Below are 19722 nucleotides of genomic sequence, written 5' to 3' on the forward strand. Positions count from 1 at the left end.
TGTCACATAGTAAGGTAGAAGGGAAGTTGGGATAGATCCTACACAACCCCGTCTCCATAGTCCACGTATTTAATTAATATGTTTATCACTTTCTGTTCCAAAATTTGAAACATATCACATAAATATTCAGAATAAAAACTTGTTTTAAAATGACTCTTTTAAAAACCAAAAGATTCTCACTTGGTATTTTAACTTGGAACTGAACAGGATAAATTTCACAAACATTTGACATTTAATACCAGGTATTAATATCAAAGAAACATTTATCAAATATACTTTTTTTTTAAGATTTTATTTATTTGACACAGAGAAAGACCAAGCGTACAAGCAAGGGGAGTGGGAGAAGCAGGTTCCCCACTGAGCAGGGAGGCTGATGTGGGACTCGATCCCAGGACCCTGGGATCATGACCTGAGCCAAAGGCAGACACCCAGTCGACTAAGCCACCCAGGCATCCCTATCAAATATACTTTTAAATGGAATCACATTCTATGAATGTACATTTCGCATTCTAATTTGTATGCATTTAAAGTCCTATCATACCTTTATTTTTAAACCTTAAAAACTTTTATTCTGTTTCTTTTAGTGTTTCTAAATGAAACATTTTACTTTTAGGAAACAATTATTAACAGCTTGAGGGCCAACTCTCATACATTATAATGTGAAAACTATATATATAATGTGTAAGGCATGTTCATTTTCTGTAGCACCATTAGGCAATTCTCTTCAAACACATGGAAGAGAAAATTAAGGTATGTGATGAGAAAATCACAAGTTGGTAACAGCAAATAATTTACAAAACAACAAAAATACCACTCATAAAATGTGTTCTTCTAACATAATGTTTTCACATCTTTTGGTTTTCTCACCTGAAAAAATACAGATAGTCACACCACAGGTTATATGGAATGTTCTGCTTTTATCCAACAATCTTCTGGTTCTCCTGCTTGGAACCTAAGTAAAATTTGGTATGGTGAAAAATAAGCAGGAAATAAGATACGTGTACAAAGTTTTTCACTATAGCATTATTTATGATATCAAAATTTTAGAAATACGTCAGAGGCCTAGGAATTAAAAGTTGGTGAGATGAATTATAATATATCTAGTCAGTGGAACACCCAGACCATTACAGAGAATGTGAAAAGACTTATTGACATGGAAAGATGCGTCAGATATATGGCTAGTAAAAGAGTGATAACACATAAACTATACTATAATCCTATCTTGTTTAAAATTAATGGCATTCTATGCAAATCTGAAGGCATTTACCCCAAACTGTAATCCGTGGTTGTTCTAGCACAGTAATATTAGGAGAAACTTTCACTGACTACTTTACATATTTCTGGAATGTTTGAGTTGTACAATATATATGATTTCTTTTTGTAGTCAAAAAATAAGATGACTTTCAAATGAAGCAATTCCATCTATGGTTTTAAATGCCTTCTTGAGCTTATAAAAAAATAAAATGTCAAGCATCTTTGAATACCTATGTTTCACATCAGGGGACCGTTCTTTAAAACTTATTTAAATACTGAGAGACTTAGGTGGGCACTTTTCATTTCCTGCCATTTCTCTTCTCTTTCTTCACGCCAAGCCAATAGCCAGCCTTAGGTATCAAAACCTAGCATTTTACAGTGGTAGGCAACCTAGAGAAAGAATTATTTCCACAAATTACTGCATTAAAAGTAAAGAGTTTCTAAATATAATTACGTGAAAAGGTTGAGAAGTTTTACTGCAGTAAATCTGCTCATTTGAACCACACAGAACATCAGAGTGACCTCATATTAACAACCTCTTTTAAAGTATCAGTATTGATCCAGCAGTGCCTTACTATTCCAACAAAGAAAAGAAGCACACACACACACACACACACACCAGGATAACCGAAGATAAAAAATAATTTCAGTTGAGTTTTAATTTCCAAAGTGCTTTACTGTTCCCTTACAACCTTCATTTTACATCACACATGACATCACATCTTAATCAAGACATCTTCTCCAAGACTATTATATAGCTTCAAATATCCATGTATGTGAAAAGGAGATAAATTGCCACCAACAACAGTAGTCACTGTATATTTTGCTCGAAGTCAACAGGGCTCTATTTTCTAGTTTTCTCACCAGGACTTAACTAGATGAAAGCACAGGATCTCAATGAGGCATAGTAGTAGAGTGGAAAAATCTCAGAACTGGGACTGATCTGAGCTCTGCCATTTCACTAGTCCCGTGATGTTGGTCGAGTTACTTAACCTCTCTGTGCCTCGGGTTCTTCATCTACAAGACCGGCAGAATCATTGTGAGGATTCACAGTTACATCCATGGAGTGCTTAGCACAGTGCCTGATATCACTATTCATAGCCATTTCTATTATCCACTACCTTTATCTAGTATTGCAGAAGAGCTCACTGATCATCTTGACAGGTGATGCGGTCTTTACTATCATGACAGCACATGATAGAAATCAGTCTATTAGATGGTCAGATCATGAAAGGTAAGTAGTACTAACATGCCACTGTTCCACTTGATTTTTGTCCTGGAATCTGCGACTAGGAATTTTTGTTCTTACCTTCTGGGATCCTCGAAGGTAAGCCAGGAGTGTCCGGCACACGGGTAAAAGGATAAGGCTGCAGTTGAGGTTAAGAACAGACGCGGAGGCTCTGCTTAGACACAATCCTAGCTGAACAAATAAGGCAAGAGTCAAAACACAGTCAAGGCAAACACAGACTACAAACTTGCTGCAGACCTCACCCTGCTTCCCCTTTAAGGATCATAGCAAAATGCCAACTTCTTCGAGACTTTTGAACAACCATCTAGTTTCCTCTCACCAAAAACCCCTAAAAGAAACCGGTCTCTTTCTGCTCTGCACTTGTCATAAAACTTAGTCTCCCCTCATTTCTACTAGTGTTATAAACACCCGAGTACATTTTTCTGGTGTGAAGTCAATTTCTTGTTGCACCCCCCCCCCCAATAGTGTTGTGGGTAGGAAGGGTCCTCCGAAGCCTTGGTATATTACGCATCTCCACACTTGTGCAGTTGAATCCTTTTTTCACCAATAATGTACCAAAAATTTCAAACAAAGCTTTTTCATTTGTTTTCTCTCTAGAACTCTCTGACCGCACAACCCCCTTCCAAACCACTGCCTGCCTGCCTTTCAGCTCTTCACCTTACTGACTCTACCCATCTTTCAGGTTTTACCTTAAGCACTAAAGTGTCTCCAGAGTTCTTCTGTGACCCAAAACTAGGAGAGACCCAGGTCAGTTGTGCCCCATAACCACATTGCGCAATATTTTTTTCAAAGAATCAGAACACTTGGTGTTGAGGCCATACTTTCTGGCAACTAATTTTAAATCAAACTCCTGCTAGACTGTCATCTGCTATTGTGTGGTACAACCTACATTCTTCATATAGTGTATCACATGAAAACAAGAGATGGGGTCATATCTATACTCTTGTCCTAAAATAAACATAAAAGTACTTTATTTTAAGGATATTGACTAAGAAATATGTATAAGTCAGATGCTTTTCTTATCTTAAAATTATTCACGCTCCTTAGATTTCCAACTTAATTCTTGGCAAAATAGCAACTCTGTTACAAAATGTTTGTTGTCAGCACACGCTGTATTGTTCCTGAAGGGGAGGCAGGGTAATAAGTCATGTCAGGAAAGCAATAATTTTCATTGACTTATATAAAAAGTAATTAATATTTCCAGTTAGGTTATTTCTACACCATGAGTTAGAAAATCTTAGGGACATATTGCAATGACTATACTAGTAAGTAGACAAATAGAAATAATCCCCTCTAGACTATTGAAAAAAATGTTAAATATAATATTCTCACCTCACTCAGCAAAGTTATTATTTCAGAGTGATGGGTTTTTGTTATTTAGGCCTCCAGAGAAATAGAATAATTGTTATCTCTTTGATCCAGCATCTGCACATGACAAGAAAATTTTAGCTCAGGGGATTTTAGATGATAATTTTATCTGCAATTTTAATGTACCAGGACAATAATTCACTTAAAATTTATCAGCTAAAATCTATCTTATATGTGTAGGACTTAAGAGATACAAATAAATTATCCAATTTTCTTTTTAGTTCAATGATTTAAAGAAAATTCTTATATTCGTCATTTTCTAACCATTTATTGCATGTCTGAAGTGTTTTATTGTTGTGCTTACATTAAATCACATAGTAATTTAACTCAAAGTGGCTTTAAGTGTCCCCTTAGGATAGATGGAGTTTATCTTGGCATTCCACTTCTTCCTTAACAATGCTGTAAAATCTACCCGGAGATTTTACCAAGGACTCGTTTCCTCATGTATATTTGTTCCTGAATATACTTAGTTTTTTCAACTAAGATGAAAACTTCTTTTTATTAGGTTATCAGAGTACAAAACTCCCTCCTTCGGAAGCAATGGAGAGAGTGAGGAACATGGAGACAGATCACAGTCAAGTGCCGCAACACAGGAAATCACGTGATCTACTTACTACGTGGGTAACAACCTACAGCGAAGAACATTTGTTTTATTTAGTCCCTATTAACGCATAACCACTGTAAGAATCATCTACCTCAAATGTTCACTAAAAAGAAATGACCGCCCCAAGTTATGTGGCCAGGTCCTCTCTGTATCTGACTCATGTTACCATGCCTAGAGCACTTAACAGCTACTCCACTTTTCCAACTTCATTCAAGTTTGTTGTCACTAGATGGCAGTGTTACTTTCACATTTCAAATCCTACCTGTCAAGGTCTCTAAAATGTAATTAACTGGGAATTCCACTCGTAATTTCAAAACTATAAATATATTTTAGATGAGTATATACAAATAAAACATAGCTTATTTCTTTTTATGGACTGAATGTCTGTGCCCCCAAAATGCATGTGATGAAATCTAATGTCAAGAAAGAAAAGGAGAGAGAGGAGAGGAGAGGAGAGGAGAGGAGAGGAGAGGAGAGGAGAGGAGAAAGAAAGAAAGAAAGAAAGAAAGAAAGAAAGAAAGAAAGAAGAAAGAAAGAAGAAAGAAAGAAAGAAAGAAAGAAAGAAAGAAAAAAGAAAGAAGGAAGGAGGGAGGAAGGAAGGAAGAGAAAGAAAGAGAAGAAAGAAAGAAAGAAAGAAAGAAAGAAAGAAAGAAAGAAAGAGAGGGAAGGAGGGAGGGAGGGAAGAAGAAAAAGAAAAGAAAAGAAACCTAATGTCATAGTGTTTGGGAGCTTTGGGGAGGTAACTATGTTTAGATAAGATCAGGAGAGTAGGGGCCCCATTGTGGGATTAGTGCTCTTGTAAGAAGAGGAAGAGACCACAGACTCCATGTCAGGACACAGCAAGAAAGTGGCCTTCTGCAAACCATGAAAAGGGCTCTCATCAGATACCAAATCTGCTGACACCTTGATCTTAGACTTCCCAGCTGCCAGAACTGGAATAAATATTCTCTTAGCCACCTGGCCTGCAGTATTTTGTTAGAGCAGACTGAATTAATGCAATCCTAAAGAACATCATAAGAACATATGCCATTGGAAGCAACTTATAAGGGTCTATAACATCTGGGTATAACAAGTACATGGTAATTTTCCTAAAATCTCAAACACATGGTTTCTTATCTTAAATCTGCTACTTAAATCTGCTACTTAATAACTATTCTTGAGCTAGTTAACTGTCCTTTTCTGTCAAATTAAGAAGGATAAATGTTCTTATCTATAAAATTAATATAATATGCTATGATATAATAATCCTAGTTCTTAGAACTTTTGTGAAAAGTAAAACCAGTCTAAAATATGCAAGCACTACATAAAATTAATTTATTGCCTTGGGGTCGCTGTATCACATCCTTTCTCTGAATATTCCCCTCTGTACTTCTCTAGTAAGTTCCACTTACATTACTCATTCGATACATATTTATTATGATATGCACATATCCCAAGGCACTGGGAGTTCAATTGTGAATGAAAAACAGAGAATGCCTATTCCTTAGGATGTTTATATTCTAGTAGGGGGAACAGATACTAATCAAATAGCTACATAATCAAATGTAAATTCTAACAATGATCAATGCTGTGAATAGAAATACAGAGCACAAGCATGTGTAACAAGAAATGAAAGCTAAATAAGAAGGTCAGGAAGCCTTCCCTAATTAAGTGAAAAGTGAACTGAAATTTTGAGAGTGAGAGCCCAAGTCATTCAAAAATGAGAAAGACATCCATACGGAAAAATACAGCATGAGAACTGATGCGACAAGTGGGATCATAGTGTATATCTGAGAACTTACTAGTAGGTCAGTGTGGTTGGAGTGGAAGTAGAGGGTGATCACAACATAAAACTGGAGAAGGGGTGGACCTGCTGGGTTGTGTAGGTCACATTAAGAATGCACATCTTTATCCTAAAAATCAGGGCAGAATGAATACGTTTTAAGCAGGGAAGTGGTATAAAAAGATTAGTCTTTGCTAATGATTACTCTGACTCAAGTATGAAGAACAAACTGGAAAAGAGTATTTGGGGCAATTATATTACTTTTGTGTAGTTAATCATCACAAAATGTCGTTTGAGACAAGGGTTGCATTTTATGGTAATTATGACTGAGACTTGCATATACAAAGGATCAAGTTTTGACTAAATATTGTAGTTATCAGTAAATTTATTTTGCCAAATAATTTGCTAAAACATGTACCTCTGAACTTGGAGAACTAAAAGGGCCTCTCCCACATCCCACCATCCACCCAGAGTCTAAACCCTTCTATATGACCACCATAACCAAAGGTAATCCACACTCCGTTGATTTTTTTCCAGAGATAGAAGCCTCTTCCACTGTCAAAAACTTCTGTTTTGCTTTCTTACACTGGCGTGAAGTCTGTGTCTCTGTGTCTCTGCCCACCAGGCAGCTCTAGATAATAATATTCCTAAACTGAAGATAAAAGAACAATGACTTCCTAGTCCAATCTTGTTTTCTTCATGTGAAACACAATCAGTTGCCTCTGAAATTCTTGAAATAATTGTTAGACTCCCTCTCATCTCTATGACTTTTCCCAACTCTGTCAGAATGCAGCATATCCTCAAGATATTAATCAACATAGTAGTAGTAGCAGGCAGTACTGAAGAGCATCATCTCCCTCACAACCATGATCTCTGCTAATTCTAAAACTGTGCTATTTCATAGGGCAACTATGTTACATAATGGCTCATCTTAAGTGTACAACATAGAGATTTTCTCACATGAGTCGCTACCAACCAATGACACCTATCCTACAGTGGAAAAAAAACCATGAAGGTGAGAGAGTGCAAGTACAAAAATCCAAGAATGGATTGGGTTTAGCATAGTCTATCATATTGGATGTAAACTCTATATTCTGACATTTTTCTTCTCAATTTTGCTTTAGCTGAAAATTTTACATTCATGTTTTCCACATCTTCATCTAAGTTCTTGATAACGCCATTAAAGTATAACAAAATTCTGTTGAAACCATTGACTTGCCAACTACCTTTATAGTAAATTAACTTTCAAATGAACATGTTGCTCTCCAATGGGAATTTTCTCAACAATTTTGAGGAAATATGACATTCTACATGTAAATATCTATGCAACACTATTGTTCAAAGGGATTTGAAAAGGCCAGAGAAGTATTAAAAGTAAGTTTAAATAACTGGTCATTTTTCTGTAGCTACCTCTTAACAAGTCAACAATTAGTTGACTATTTCCAGGAAAAAAATTACCATATAAGTTTATAACAAATTATTTTATATTCTGACTTGGTATTTTGTGTTTGTCTAAAACTATGTAAATTTGTACTCATTAAGGTCAATTTTGTTAACTGTTTTTAATCAAACCAAATGAAGCCTACACAACCCCTAATTCTTACATGTTTTGTAGCCACAGAACTGTAGCTCTATCATGGGCCTTTACATGTCATCCAGTCCAACCTTCTTTTTGCCACTATTCACATTGCTGTTTTGGAAAGAAACAGGGACTAGAACTAGGCCCGCCTCCAGGCTATCTGACATTTTCTAACATGTCACTCCCCAGAACAGAGACATGAATCCAGACATCTTGCCCAGCACACTTCCCAAACCATAATACTTCCTTACTCCTTCAATTGCTTATCTGTTATCCAACCAGTAGGTTTCCCTGCCTTTTGTGTAACTCTTCACAGAAAATTTTCCTACTCTGACTGACTGCACACTGAAAGCACTTGATGGGCTATTTAAAAATAAACACATCTCCATTGTACTTCCTGAAATTTTGATTCCTTAGGTCTGGAGAGGGGTCCCAGGAGGTACACCCAGGCTTGGCAATCACTATTTTAGAATGCATTTCAAAGTCAAACAAACCTGAGTTTAAAACACTTTTATGAGCTGTGTGGCCTGATGTATTTTCTTACCATGTCTACTTTCCTCATCTATAAAATAAAAACGATATATCAACTTCAACAGGTTACTGTGAGTATTAAGTATAGTACCTAGTGCAGTGCCCAGCATCTAGTAAAAAGTCAACAGAAGCTATTATCATAATCCTGGTCCCTGGCCATCCACAAACCTGCTCTAATTTCAGAATGTAAATGTTCTTAAGGCATGCTTTCCTGCAAATAACTTTTTCTTAGCCTGTCTTTCCATCCTCAGCTCTGAAGAATTAAGATTCTGGTTGCAGCTATGGGAGCTGAGCTTTATTGCATTCGACTGTATCTAAAGATTTCTAGAAAAGTTCTAAGCAATTAGTGGGTGTTCAATAAATTTATGGTGGATGAATGAATGAATGAGCCTATGAGATGATCTTTCAGTGTCCTCATTTTGGAAATTAAGAAAAAAATAATCAAGACCAAAAGTGATCACCCAAGAAATCTAGTTGATATCTAGAGCTACATTCAGACTTACTCTTTCCATCACACAATATTGTCCAAGAATAGCAACTCTGCCTCCATTTCCCCAACTGCCACCATTCTGGATACTAGGAAATACTCTAGGGAACTACATGCCACCCAATTTGAAGAAAATCCTCAGAGCAACTGTAGCTCTTTGATGAGACTGTATAGGTCATCTAGTCCAACCCTCTTTTTGTACCAACTTGTATTAAAAGTCTGTAAATAAGCCAAATTGATGATGCCATAGGGCCAACTGGCTACCCTTTTATGTTTAATACAGCTCCTGGACGCTTTACCCAGATTAATCAGCTCTTCTTCTCTCCATTCCCTATCCCTAGCTCATGGTGTTTGTTGCCATTCCTACTATTTGTGATGGCATTCCACCTCTTCCAACCTCCATATTTCCTTTGGAGTACTTTACATATTATATTATTTTACCTATTTATCTCCTTGTTTTCCCCCAAAAGCTAGCAAGTGGCAGCACTGCTAAGTGGCAGTGCCCAAAATGACTCTTATTGTTGGGGACCTCAAAAGTGCACGCTCATTAAGTGAAAATTATTTTGACAAAAATATTCCTTGAGGAAAATATGCTTTTAGCAATGAAAGCCAAAGAAAAGTAGAAGTGAGACAGATATATGAGCAAAAAGAGACAACACTGTAAAGTAGTCCATATAATTTTCCAAAGCAATAGTAAGCACATTTTATTGTCTTTATAATCATCAAAAGGGTCCATGGCAGAAAATCAGAACAATTTATTTTACCTACCCCTATAAATCAAACTTGTGGTCCTAACTTATATTTCAGTATGTACCATTAAGATATTACAATAGAGATATGAATTTAGAATATGATAAGCATTTCATACAGGCAAGATTGCACTTAAGGATTCTTAAAAATGACATTTCAACGAGAAGTTACTTCAAAAAGTTGATTATCTATTTGATAAGGTTTCATATGAAAACAATAATGAATAACATTCCATGAGCTATCAGAAAGCAGTTAATAATAATTGGAGTAATTATTTCCTTTAAAAATTCCAAAATAAACTACCGATTCAGTGGTCTTGAAGTATATCCAAAAGCTCATGAATGTCCTTTCATTCCATTATGAACTCTAATTCATGCCAAATGATCCTAGCTGGTTTCTGTCAACCAACTGCCCTGGAGACTTTTAAATATGATGTAATTTTTTACTCAAGTTGACCTCTCTTCCAATCTATAAACCTTTTTTTTTTTTAACACAGTCTCTAAAGAAGTTATCAGTTCTAAAGAAAGAAGGCGGGGCGGATTTTGTTTCCATATAATTAAAGGGATCACCAAAAAGAATAGAATCCATCCTGACTTCATATCCAGATTTCCTTATGCTTAACTCAAATCTTTCCTTTTATACATCATCATCCATCATTCCACCCTTTCTAGAAGTAAACTTTCTTCCATTTTCAGTAGGAATGTAGTCTTTCCTTTGAAGTCTATTACCAAACTGTGGAAGGAGCCAAGATGCCCTTCAGCAAACGGGTGGATAAAGAAGATTTGGTTCATATATACAATGGACTATTACTCAGCCATTAGAAAAGATGAATACCCACCATTTGCATTGACATGGATGGAACTGGAGGCAATTATGCTAAGTGAAATAAGTCGAACAGAAAAAGACAATTATCACAAGGTTTCACTCATATTAGAACATAAGGAGTAGCATGGACGACCATTGGGGAAGGGAGGGAAAACTGAAGGGGGAGAAATCAGAGAGGGAGACATGCCATGAGAGACTAGGGACTCTGGGAAACAAACTGAGGGTTTCAGAGGAGAGGGGGGTCGGGGGATGGGATAGCCGGGTGATGGGTATTAGGGAGGGCACGTGTTGTGATGAGCACTGGGTTTTATATGCAACTAATGAATCATTGAACAAACATCAAAAATTAATGAGGTACTATAAAGTGGCTAACTGAACATAAAAAATAAAAGAAGTCTATTACAAGTCAGAAAGAAATATAGCTCTTAGAGAAGAAGAAAGCAAGACTGTAACATGGTATTTCTGTCCAGATTTTGTCTACCTTGTCTTTCCTGTGCCAGAAGCCCAGAGAGCAGAAGGTATGTGTCTGTCTGCAAAAGTTCAACCTAAGTGGGATCCAGAATTGCACTGAACACATTCATGGGTTTCTACAGGCAATGCTGTCTACTGAACAGGTCACCAGATTTAAAAGTATGACATTTTCATCACACTTAATACCTGTGACCTCTTCCAAGGTAATTGTCTCCAAAACCTAAGAATTGGAAAACTTACCAAAACAATAGTAAAAACTTGCTCCATTTTCTCTTGTACAACTGCTCTAAAAAGTAAAAACACATCAAATGAAAATGGCTTGACCTCTTTAGCTGACAGAATGTATTTTTTTAATTCACCTATCACATTCCTTCAGATATTCATGCTCATCTCTTATCATCTACTCCTATCCAAAGCACAAGAACAAGGGTCTCAAGAATTACAATGCATTTGCTTTTATGTCATTGTTATAGTTCCTCCTCCTACAGAAATTAGCCATGCACAGGGAAAGACACCGAGGAATGGCAGGTATTTTGCAGAGCATAGTTGGCTAGAAAGCTGAGACAGGCCCTGTTTCTCTTCCGTCACAGGTCCAGCACATCTGATCACAATTACTGGATATTTATTTAGTCACATCTCAGCTACTCTTCATCAGGAACAATCATTCCAAAATCTTGCATCATTCTTCCTCATCCTTAAACCATTTTTAATTTCTCAACATTCCTCCTCAAACTTAGAAGCCAAAACAGATACACTAGTGGCCTGAACACATGGAATAATTTTTGAAAGGAAACAACAGCCATAGCAATGGTACACCCTCACTGGGTTAGACTTGTAATCAGACTATCCATAACGATGTATATTAAAACTCATACTCTGGGGTAGACTGGGTGGCTCAGCCGGTTAAGTGTCTGCCTTCAGCTCAGGTCATGATCCCAGGGTCCTGGGATTGAGCCCCACATCCAGCTCCCTGCTCTGTGGGGAGTCGGCTTCTCCTTCTCCCTCTGCCTGCAGTTCTCCCTGCTGGTGCTCTCTCGCTCTCTCTGTCAAATAAATAAAATCTTAAAAATTAATAAATAAATAAAACTTATACAGTGAATATAGAATATTCAATACTAAGATTTTTCTCTCATGACTGTCAAACATACCCACTTAAACATATCTATTTTACTCCTCCTGAATTCAATTCTATTTGTTAATAACTCCTCTTAATTGAATCTATAAAACTCTTTTTAAGTTGTATCTTTGTCCTCAAAACATCAGTAACCTTAGCTAACTCAGCATGTCTTTTAACCATAACTTTCAACTTTGAATCCAGTTAAATTTGTTCTAGTCTTTCTTTGGGAAAAAAATACTGTCTCCAAGAAGATATTAATTCTAAGAAAGCGAAACCTGGGTACACCAAAATGGCCAAAATGGGTAAGACAGTAGGTACTAAGTAAAATGGACTGAAAAAACAAACAAAAACAACCCTCCAGTCATACTTCATCCCAAACCCTTCAACCATGCTTGGTCTCTGGGTCCATACAGCTATCTATTATATTATACTTTGCAGCTCAGAAAGTTAGGGAGAAACGTTGCTGTGACGCTTCTTTGTTTATCTTTTCTATGATCCATTCCTCTCTATTAACCTATCCTTCTAATGATCTCTCCTATGTTTATTCCATTTTCTATACTTCTTTTTTTTTTTAAGATTTATTTATTTATTTGAGAGAGAAAGAAAGCATGGCAGGGAGGGGCAGAAGGAGAGGGAAAGAGAAACTTCAGCAGACTCCCCGCTGAGCCCATAGCCTGATGGGGGGCTCAATCTCAGGAACCTGAGATCACAACCTGAACAGAAACCAAGAGCTGGAGTCTTAACAGACTGCGCTGTCCAGATGCACCAACCCCCCATTTCCTATATTTCTAAGTCTGACATTATAGGTGTTATTATTATTGCTTTTACTGTAACTTTATATGGCTTTTTTTTTGTTTAAATGGTTAATATTATGTGCAATACATAAGAAAAAAGCCATGGGAATACAGAAATCAAATAATACTTAAAATATTTGCTGCATTCTTCCCTTTAGTTATCCAATAACCTTTAGATTTCTCACTGAAAACCAGTTACTACAACTGAATGTCAGTTTTTAAAATTGTTCTATATGTGATATCACCTCCAACGTCATCTTAATCTCACCAAAAACCATTACAACAAGTATATGGAAATAACCTAACAAAATATGTAATTTTGTTAAAATATGAACAGATTAGTTGTCCTCCAGTGATTGGGCAAAGTCTCTAAAGTATAAAACCAGGAAACTACTGTATAATATTTACACTCTAAGAGTATGCTTTATGTTCATCATATTACCAGAAGTAGTAGGAAATTGGAGGAAATCAAAGGGTCCATCTCTGGGAGAATGGGCAAGTAAACTGTGGCAGATGCGAACCATGGAATACTGTGTAGCAAATAGAAAAAAAACCCAAAGAACCGCATAGTCACATGATAGACTTTGAAAACGTAATACCAGATGGAAAAAAGCAAGAAACAGAATGAGTCTACGCATAATACCATTTTGGTGAATTCAAAGAAAAATGCAAATAAAATACCAATAGAAGGATACATGTCAGCATGTTAAAAAAAGTTGCTACTGTCAGGACGAAAAAGGAACTGGAGAATTGGAGAATGAAAAGTGATTAAACAATGAATTAATGAATGAATGATGAAGAAAGCAAAAGACCCACAAAGATAGTGTGCTACGAACTAAGGTATAAGTTTAAAGACTTTGTACCTGAAATCCAAAATATAGCTTTTTAAATCCTTTGTTTTTTACAGAGAAGATTCACTGCTAACTTCCTTTAAAATTAGTTCTCTTCGTGTGTACCTCAATCTTTGGTTGGCTTGACAGAAAAAATTTAGATAAAAAGGCCAAAAAATTGAGATAAAATTTGAAAACCATTACCAGTTAAAAAGCAATTAATTATGAGCTTCAATAGTTTTGAAACTGTAATTAACAAAAACACACTGCCGCTTGCAAAATAGCTCTTTAAATAATTCAGAATGTATACGCTGTATGAAATTAGGAGTTAATCTCTCTTAGTTGCTGGAAATTTTGTCATTAGCAGCCATTTACAAATAGATTTCAACATCAAAACATTCTCAACTTCAAAAACGTGGCCTGAAAGAAATGACTCTAGCATTGTCTACTATAACTTGCCATTAGCAAAAAGGGAAGTCATTCTTTTTGAAGGCCTCACAGGCATTTCTTCCTCATTCTACTCAATCCTCTCCTCAAAACAAAACAAAACAAAACCCTGTAAGAGATACTAAATTTAACTATGCAAAACTGCCATTTTTTTAAGTCAGAATATTTCAATACTGGAATATTTAGGTAGTTCGATTTCATAATACAATTCTCCATTTAAAATTGAGGAAACTTAAAGCTTTGCAGATTTCAATAAATTAGTTAAAGATACATTTCTTAAAAGGTAAAGTCACAATTTCCACTTTAGATAATCTGTCCACAAAATCCATATTCTTATATTACATTGTTCATTACATTATATTGTTTCCATTAAACTTTGGAATTTTCACAGGTATTAATATATTTGAAATTTAAACTAATAGTCATTTCATGCTTAGGAAAAGGTGGTAACAGACAGTTTTAACAAGAATTTTTACTCATGTCCTATAAGACTTGAACAAATTTTATATATCTAAAATCTGTGGTTGAACAAAATATATTTTCTTCTTTAAGAATAACATGTCCAAGCTTTAAAATCAGTACAAGTCAGAGACTAGTTTTTTTCAGGCAAACCAAAATTAAGTAAACTTTATAGATCCATTATGACTGTAAACTCTTCTAAGATGTCCATTTGACTCATTCTTTCCCTCTCTTATGTTTTACAAAATGTACAAAATCAAAATAAATAGCTCAGTGATGGGTTCTACATAGTCCAAGCCAAACTCCAACTCCACAGAAAACTTCCATGGGAGGTAACAAATGTAATACAGACAATGCCCAACAGCAAATGCCATTTCTTGAATGGAAGAACATTCATACTGAAGCTCTGCATTCTTGTGGCTTAATATGAGTCATTTTTTCCCAACTGGAACCCATTAATATAGAACACCGATGATATTTGCTTCGTTTTCCCTTTAGATATTCTGAGCGATGGGGTGGGGGGAGGGGGCAGAAAAACATATTCTTTACCTTTTTTTGCATGACTCAAAGCACTTTACAAATGTGCTTTTGGGCCCATGTTTTTCCAACTGAGAGAATTAACAAAGCTCAAAGGCCCAAAGTACCTTCTCAAAAGCAACTTGGCCAAGGGAAATCAATGAGAGGTAAAATTACTCTTATCACCCTATTTCAGCATATTCGCAAGAGGTGGTTCTTTTCTTGTACCACAATTCTCTTGGGACACCCTCGCCAGCCTGGAAATCAATGTTCTCATTCGAGGTAGGGTGACAATGAGTTATGCAAGTAATTAGAAGGCCCATAAGAGAGAGAATTGGGGGGGGTTAGAAATTAGCAAAGAGAATCAAAAGTATAACACGCAGAAAAAAGAAATTTGTTTGGATAACTACCCCTTCGTATCTTTCCAATGCACCTGAGCTTTCTAAGATCACATGAAACAAAATTACTGGCACTTTGAAATCAGCTATTTGGTAATCCTATCACAGGAAAAAAGGAATATAGTCAGAAAGGCATTCACCATAAATAATTTCTTAGATTTATCTTAGTATTGAAGTGCCCACTTTCTTTTTAATTTCAGATGTATAAAATGCTTTTACTTTGTGTACATCACTCATCTCTTCTTGCCTGAAACTATTTAAACCTCTGATATCCCTGCGATGTGTCTGAAGACCTTTAACAATTTCCATTCATGAAAACCATTAAATCATGCAATTTAAACCAAGTTCCCCAGAGAACTTGTATTCAATTCATTTATCTCTAGATAAGAGTCATTGTCAAATTCAAGTTTTCAATTTCTAAACATGTAAACATTCTACTGATCATGCAAAGTCCATCTTTATCCTAATCTACGTTTTCTTTAGTCCCACTGCCAAAGCACTAAAGAAACTACTTTTCACATGACTTTTACCACATTGTTTGATTACTATCACATCACAAAGTTGCATTAAAATGTGGATACTAAGAAGTGAGACCCACTCCCCACTTAAGTCATCTGCTATCATACTAAGGTCTCAGTCTTAGTTCATGCCTTAGCAAAATTATTAATTACAACATGTCACAGACCTTCAAGGTCCCATTTCAAGAGTCAATACTGTAAATGTAATACGTATTGGATGTTAAAGAGCATCTGCCACTTTTCCTTTATTCCTTTCTCTGTGACTATGCTTTGTGACTCCTGGGGGGGGCTCTGTCATGGTGCCGTGGCCGGAGCCTTAAAAACTGGGAGGAATGACAGGACACAGCAACAGTAAATGATAACCATTTTTCACATCCACGATGTTTTCAATTCTTCAAAGTACTTTCCTATCTTTTACATCATCTAATCCTTAACACAACACTCTAAGGTAAGTACAACGATTTCATCATGTTTCAGGTAGGTGAATTATCACCTGTGGCTATGAAGGAGACAAGAGGGAAAGAAAGAGGAAAACTGGTATTTGGGGGAACACCTGTTACATAATGGGCTTTATGCTTGGTACTTTATTCTATGAGCAAGTTATTTATAATTTCTGTTAGTTTTCCATGTAATAGAAACCACCTTGTGGACTAGTTAAAACTCTGACATGGAATGTATAAAGAACATAATACATCTTTATATACTTTTGAATTCCTTTTATTATTTTTATTTATAAACACAAATAATTTATAATATTACTATTCAGTGCTATTAATACTATTAATGCTAAATAATACTACTTAATTACAGTAATAAATATCATTTGCTGAGTACCTATGCACCAAATGCTAAGCATTTCACCACATGTTCCCATGTAATCTTCACAACTAAACTAAGGGAAAGATTTAAACCCGACTTCACAGATGAGTTAAACTTATGCTCAGAGAAGTAATTTACCAAAATCATAAAGGGAGATAAATGCCTGAGCTAGGATTCAAACTTATATCCATATAGCTCCAAGGTCCATGATCTTCATTTGATTGTTGTTTGATTGTTTATTTGATTTTCCTCCCCAGAATGACCCAAGGACTTTTAAAATCAATTTTAGGATCATCACATTGCTTACCATGATGAACTAGGGAAATTGACTAGGATTAGAAGACTGAGTTGATAAAGAAGACATTTAACTCCACTAAGTTCATCTATTAAACGAGCTAAATGAACTAGATCAACTCCGAAGGTCCCTGTAACATTCAGCCATTCTACAGGCTCCTGGGCCTCAGGCTAGGTGTTCCCCAGAGACAGCATAAAGCATGTGGCCTCCAGAATTGTGAGGACACACTTCTGTTGGTTAGACCACCCAGTGTGTGGTACTTTGTTATGGAAGCCTGAGCAAACTAACACAGGAGGCACCAATTAGGATGAGGTGTACATGTCTGCCTCACATCTAGGAGTAATCCATAAACAATAATCTTACCTTCATTTCTGATCGAGTACTTATACATACAAAAACACACAAACATACATATAGACAGTCTAATGCAGAGCCAGTGGTAGGACGCATAAGAACCTCAGGCAAGTGTAGAAAATTCCATATTCTAACCCCATCTGTCTCAGAACCTCCCTGGTAGAGCACAGTGATTGAGAACATGGTCTTCTGTATGAGACAAATGTGGGTTCAAATAGGGCTTCTTCAGGTGTTAGCTGTTGACTTGGGAAAAGTTACCTAACCACTCAGAATCTCAGTTTCTCAATCCCCTGAAAAGTGATACTTCTTATTTTTCAAGGTTGTTACAAGGATAATTTAAATATGAAGAGTAAATGAGATTATAAAAAGAAAGAGCAAAGAACTAATTATATCTAGCACATAGTATGTGATTAGTAAAGGGTAACAGTTGTTATCAGGTTGAACTATATAAAATGACTGACATTTGATTATTTTTTATCAAAATGGCAATTCCATATAGTTCGGCCTAATATAATGTTACATAGAGGCAGAAGAGCACAATGGTTAACAATACAAGTTCTGGAATCAGGGTATGTGGGAGGGAGTCCTGCTTCTGCCACTCACTAGCAACATACAGAACATCCCTAATTCCGTCACTTAGCTGAAAAATGAAAAATATCTACTCCAGGGGCACCTGGAGCTACCTGGGTGGCTCAGTCGGTTAAGCACCGGCCTTTGGCTCAGGTCATGATCTCAGGGTCCTGGGATCAAACCCCAAGTCAAAGCTGAGCTCCCTGCTCAGCAGGGAGTCTTCTTCTCCCTCTCCGGCTGCTCCCTCCCCCCATCGCTCTCTCAAATTAATAAAAATCTTTTAAAAAAAAAATCTACTTCACAGGTTGGATGGAAATGTTAAATAAATTAGTCCACATAAAACTCATAGACTAATGCTTGCTACCTAGACAATCCTCAATGAATGTAACCTCCTGTTGATATTATTAATATTATTAATAACAAAATGAAGGAAGTAGATTTGAAATTCTCTGAAATTAATTCCACCTTCTAATTCTATACTGTTTTGGCTGGTATTGATAAAAGAGAATTATACCGGAGTATTCAGCTGTATATAATAAGGAAGTTAAACACTGAGTGGTATAAGTCCAACAAATATTATGGAATCAGAAATAATTTAAATAAAAATAAGTCTCATAATTCCTTAATAATTTGTCTGAGACAAATCTAAAACAACTGTAATGCTGAGAATTATGTTATCTTGGGGGTAAATCAATAATTTTCCTTAACTTCTTAAATTGTTAAACATCTTTAAATATCTTTCACATAAGATGGAAAGCTAGTGGTCTATAGAGTGTGGGGTTTAATCTGTTTATGCATCTGTGCATAGAGTTGTTCATCAACTGACTGACTGTTGGACTGAGGGTCAATGGGCCAGAATAGAGACCAGGCCACTCATTCAGTGGGTGATGGTGAGCAACTCGCTTCAACTACATTTTTCCATTTGGGAAAATAAAGAAGTCTAAATAAAGATAGCAAAGCTTACTTCCAAGTCTAGAATTCTGAGTTTCTATCTACTGTAAATGGATTAAGAGTATAATGATTGCATCAAAGTAATGTAAGTCATTTCACCTGGCAATAAACAGGAAGTAAACTATTTTCAAATAGCAGAATGCTAAGAATAAAAACAAACAAATGGAAAGAAAAAACCAAAACCAAAAAAAAAAAAAAAAAAAAAACCCATTCAGTTAAAAATATCCCCTGAATTGAAACTACAATGCATGTTTGGGCAAATCTAGGTGGTAACTTTTACATTTTATGCAATAAATGAAAAGAATTAATGATGAAGCCTTTTCTGAAACTGATAGGTGGTCTATATTCCTTCTCAGCAAAAGTAAAGCTGCCTAGGCCAGCTGTGAAACCTAAAATACTGACCTAAAATCCTAGGTCCATTTGTACAGACACGCTAATCTCTGACCTTACCAAATTCACATGACATCAGATTTCTGTCTCTGAAAATTGTTAATTATGATATAACTTATAGGACTTTTGAGAGGGTAAATTAGTTAATGTTTCTTAATCACTTAAAGGATAATGATTAACCAAAGAAAGATTGTCACTGTGAGACTAGAAAAAAACCTCAACGCTCTCAGCTTTCTTCCAATTAACATAGGTATCTCGATAAAAGTTTTTTAAAAAGAAAAAAAAAGATCTTCATGACCATGCAGTAGATCTAAAATAATAATTGTGAGGGGGCGTCTGGCTGGCTCAGTCAGGAGAACATGAGACTCTTGATCTCAGGGTTGT

General features: G+C 36.0%; 1 protein-coding gene across 9 annotated transcripts in view; it reads right to left on the minus strand.

The window, feature by feature from the left end:
* LOC113269421 (NADPH oxidase 4) overlaps window positions 1-19722 on the minus strand; it is a 173201-nt gene that overhangs the window by 148206 nt on the left and 5273 nt on the right. For 8 of the 9 annotated variants that reach the window (XR_007188989.2, XM_057314595.1, XM_057314594.1 and 5 more), the window contains 2 exons: window positions 2564-2674; window positions 868-952 (listed from right to left, as the gene is read on the minus strand). Coding sequence is in view for 8 of the 9 variants with exons in the window: in XM_057314595.1 (XP_057170578.1) it covers window positions 868-952; window positions 2564-2674 (196 nt within the window). In the remaining variant the exon portion in view is untranslated. Of the gene's footprint in view, window positions 1-867; window positions 953-2563; window positions 2675-11120; window positions 11167-19722 lie in introns of all 9 variants that reach the window. The other variant, XM_057314596.1, reaches the window with a different exon arrangement.

The sequence above is a fragment of the Ursus arctos genome, unplaced genomic scaffold, assembly GCF_023065955.2.
Source record: "Ursus arctos isolate Adak ecotype North America unplaced genomic scaffold, UrsArc2.0 scaffold_19, whole genome shotgun sequence".
NCBI lineage: Eukaryota > Metazoa > Chordata > Mammalia > Carnivora > Ursidae > Ursus > Ursus arctos.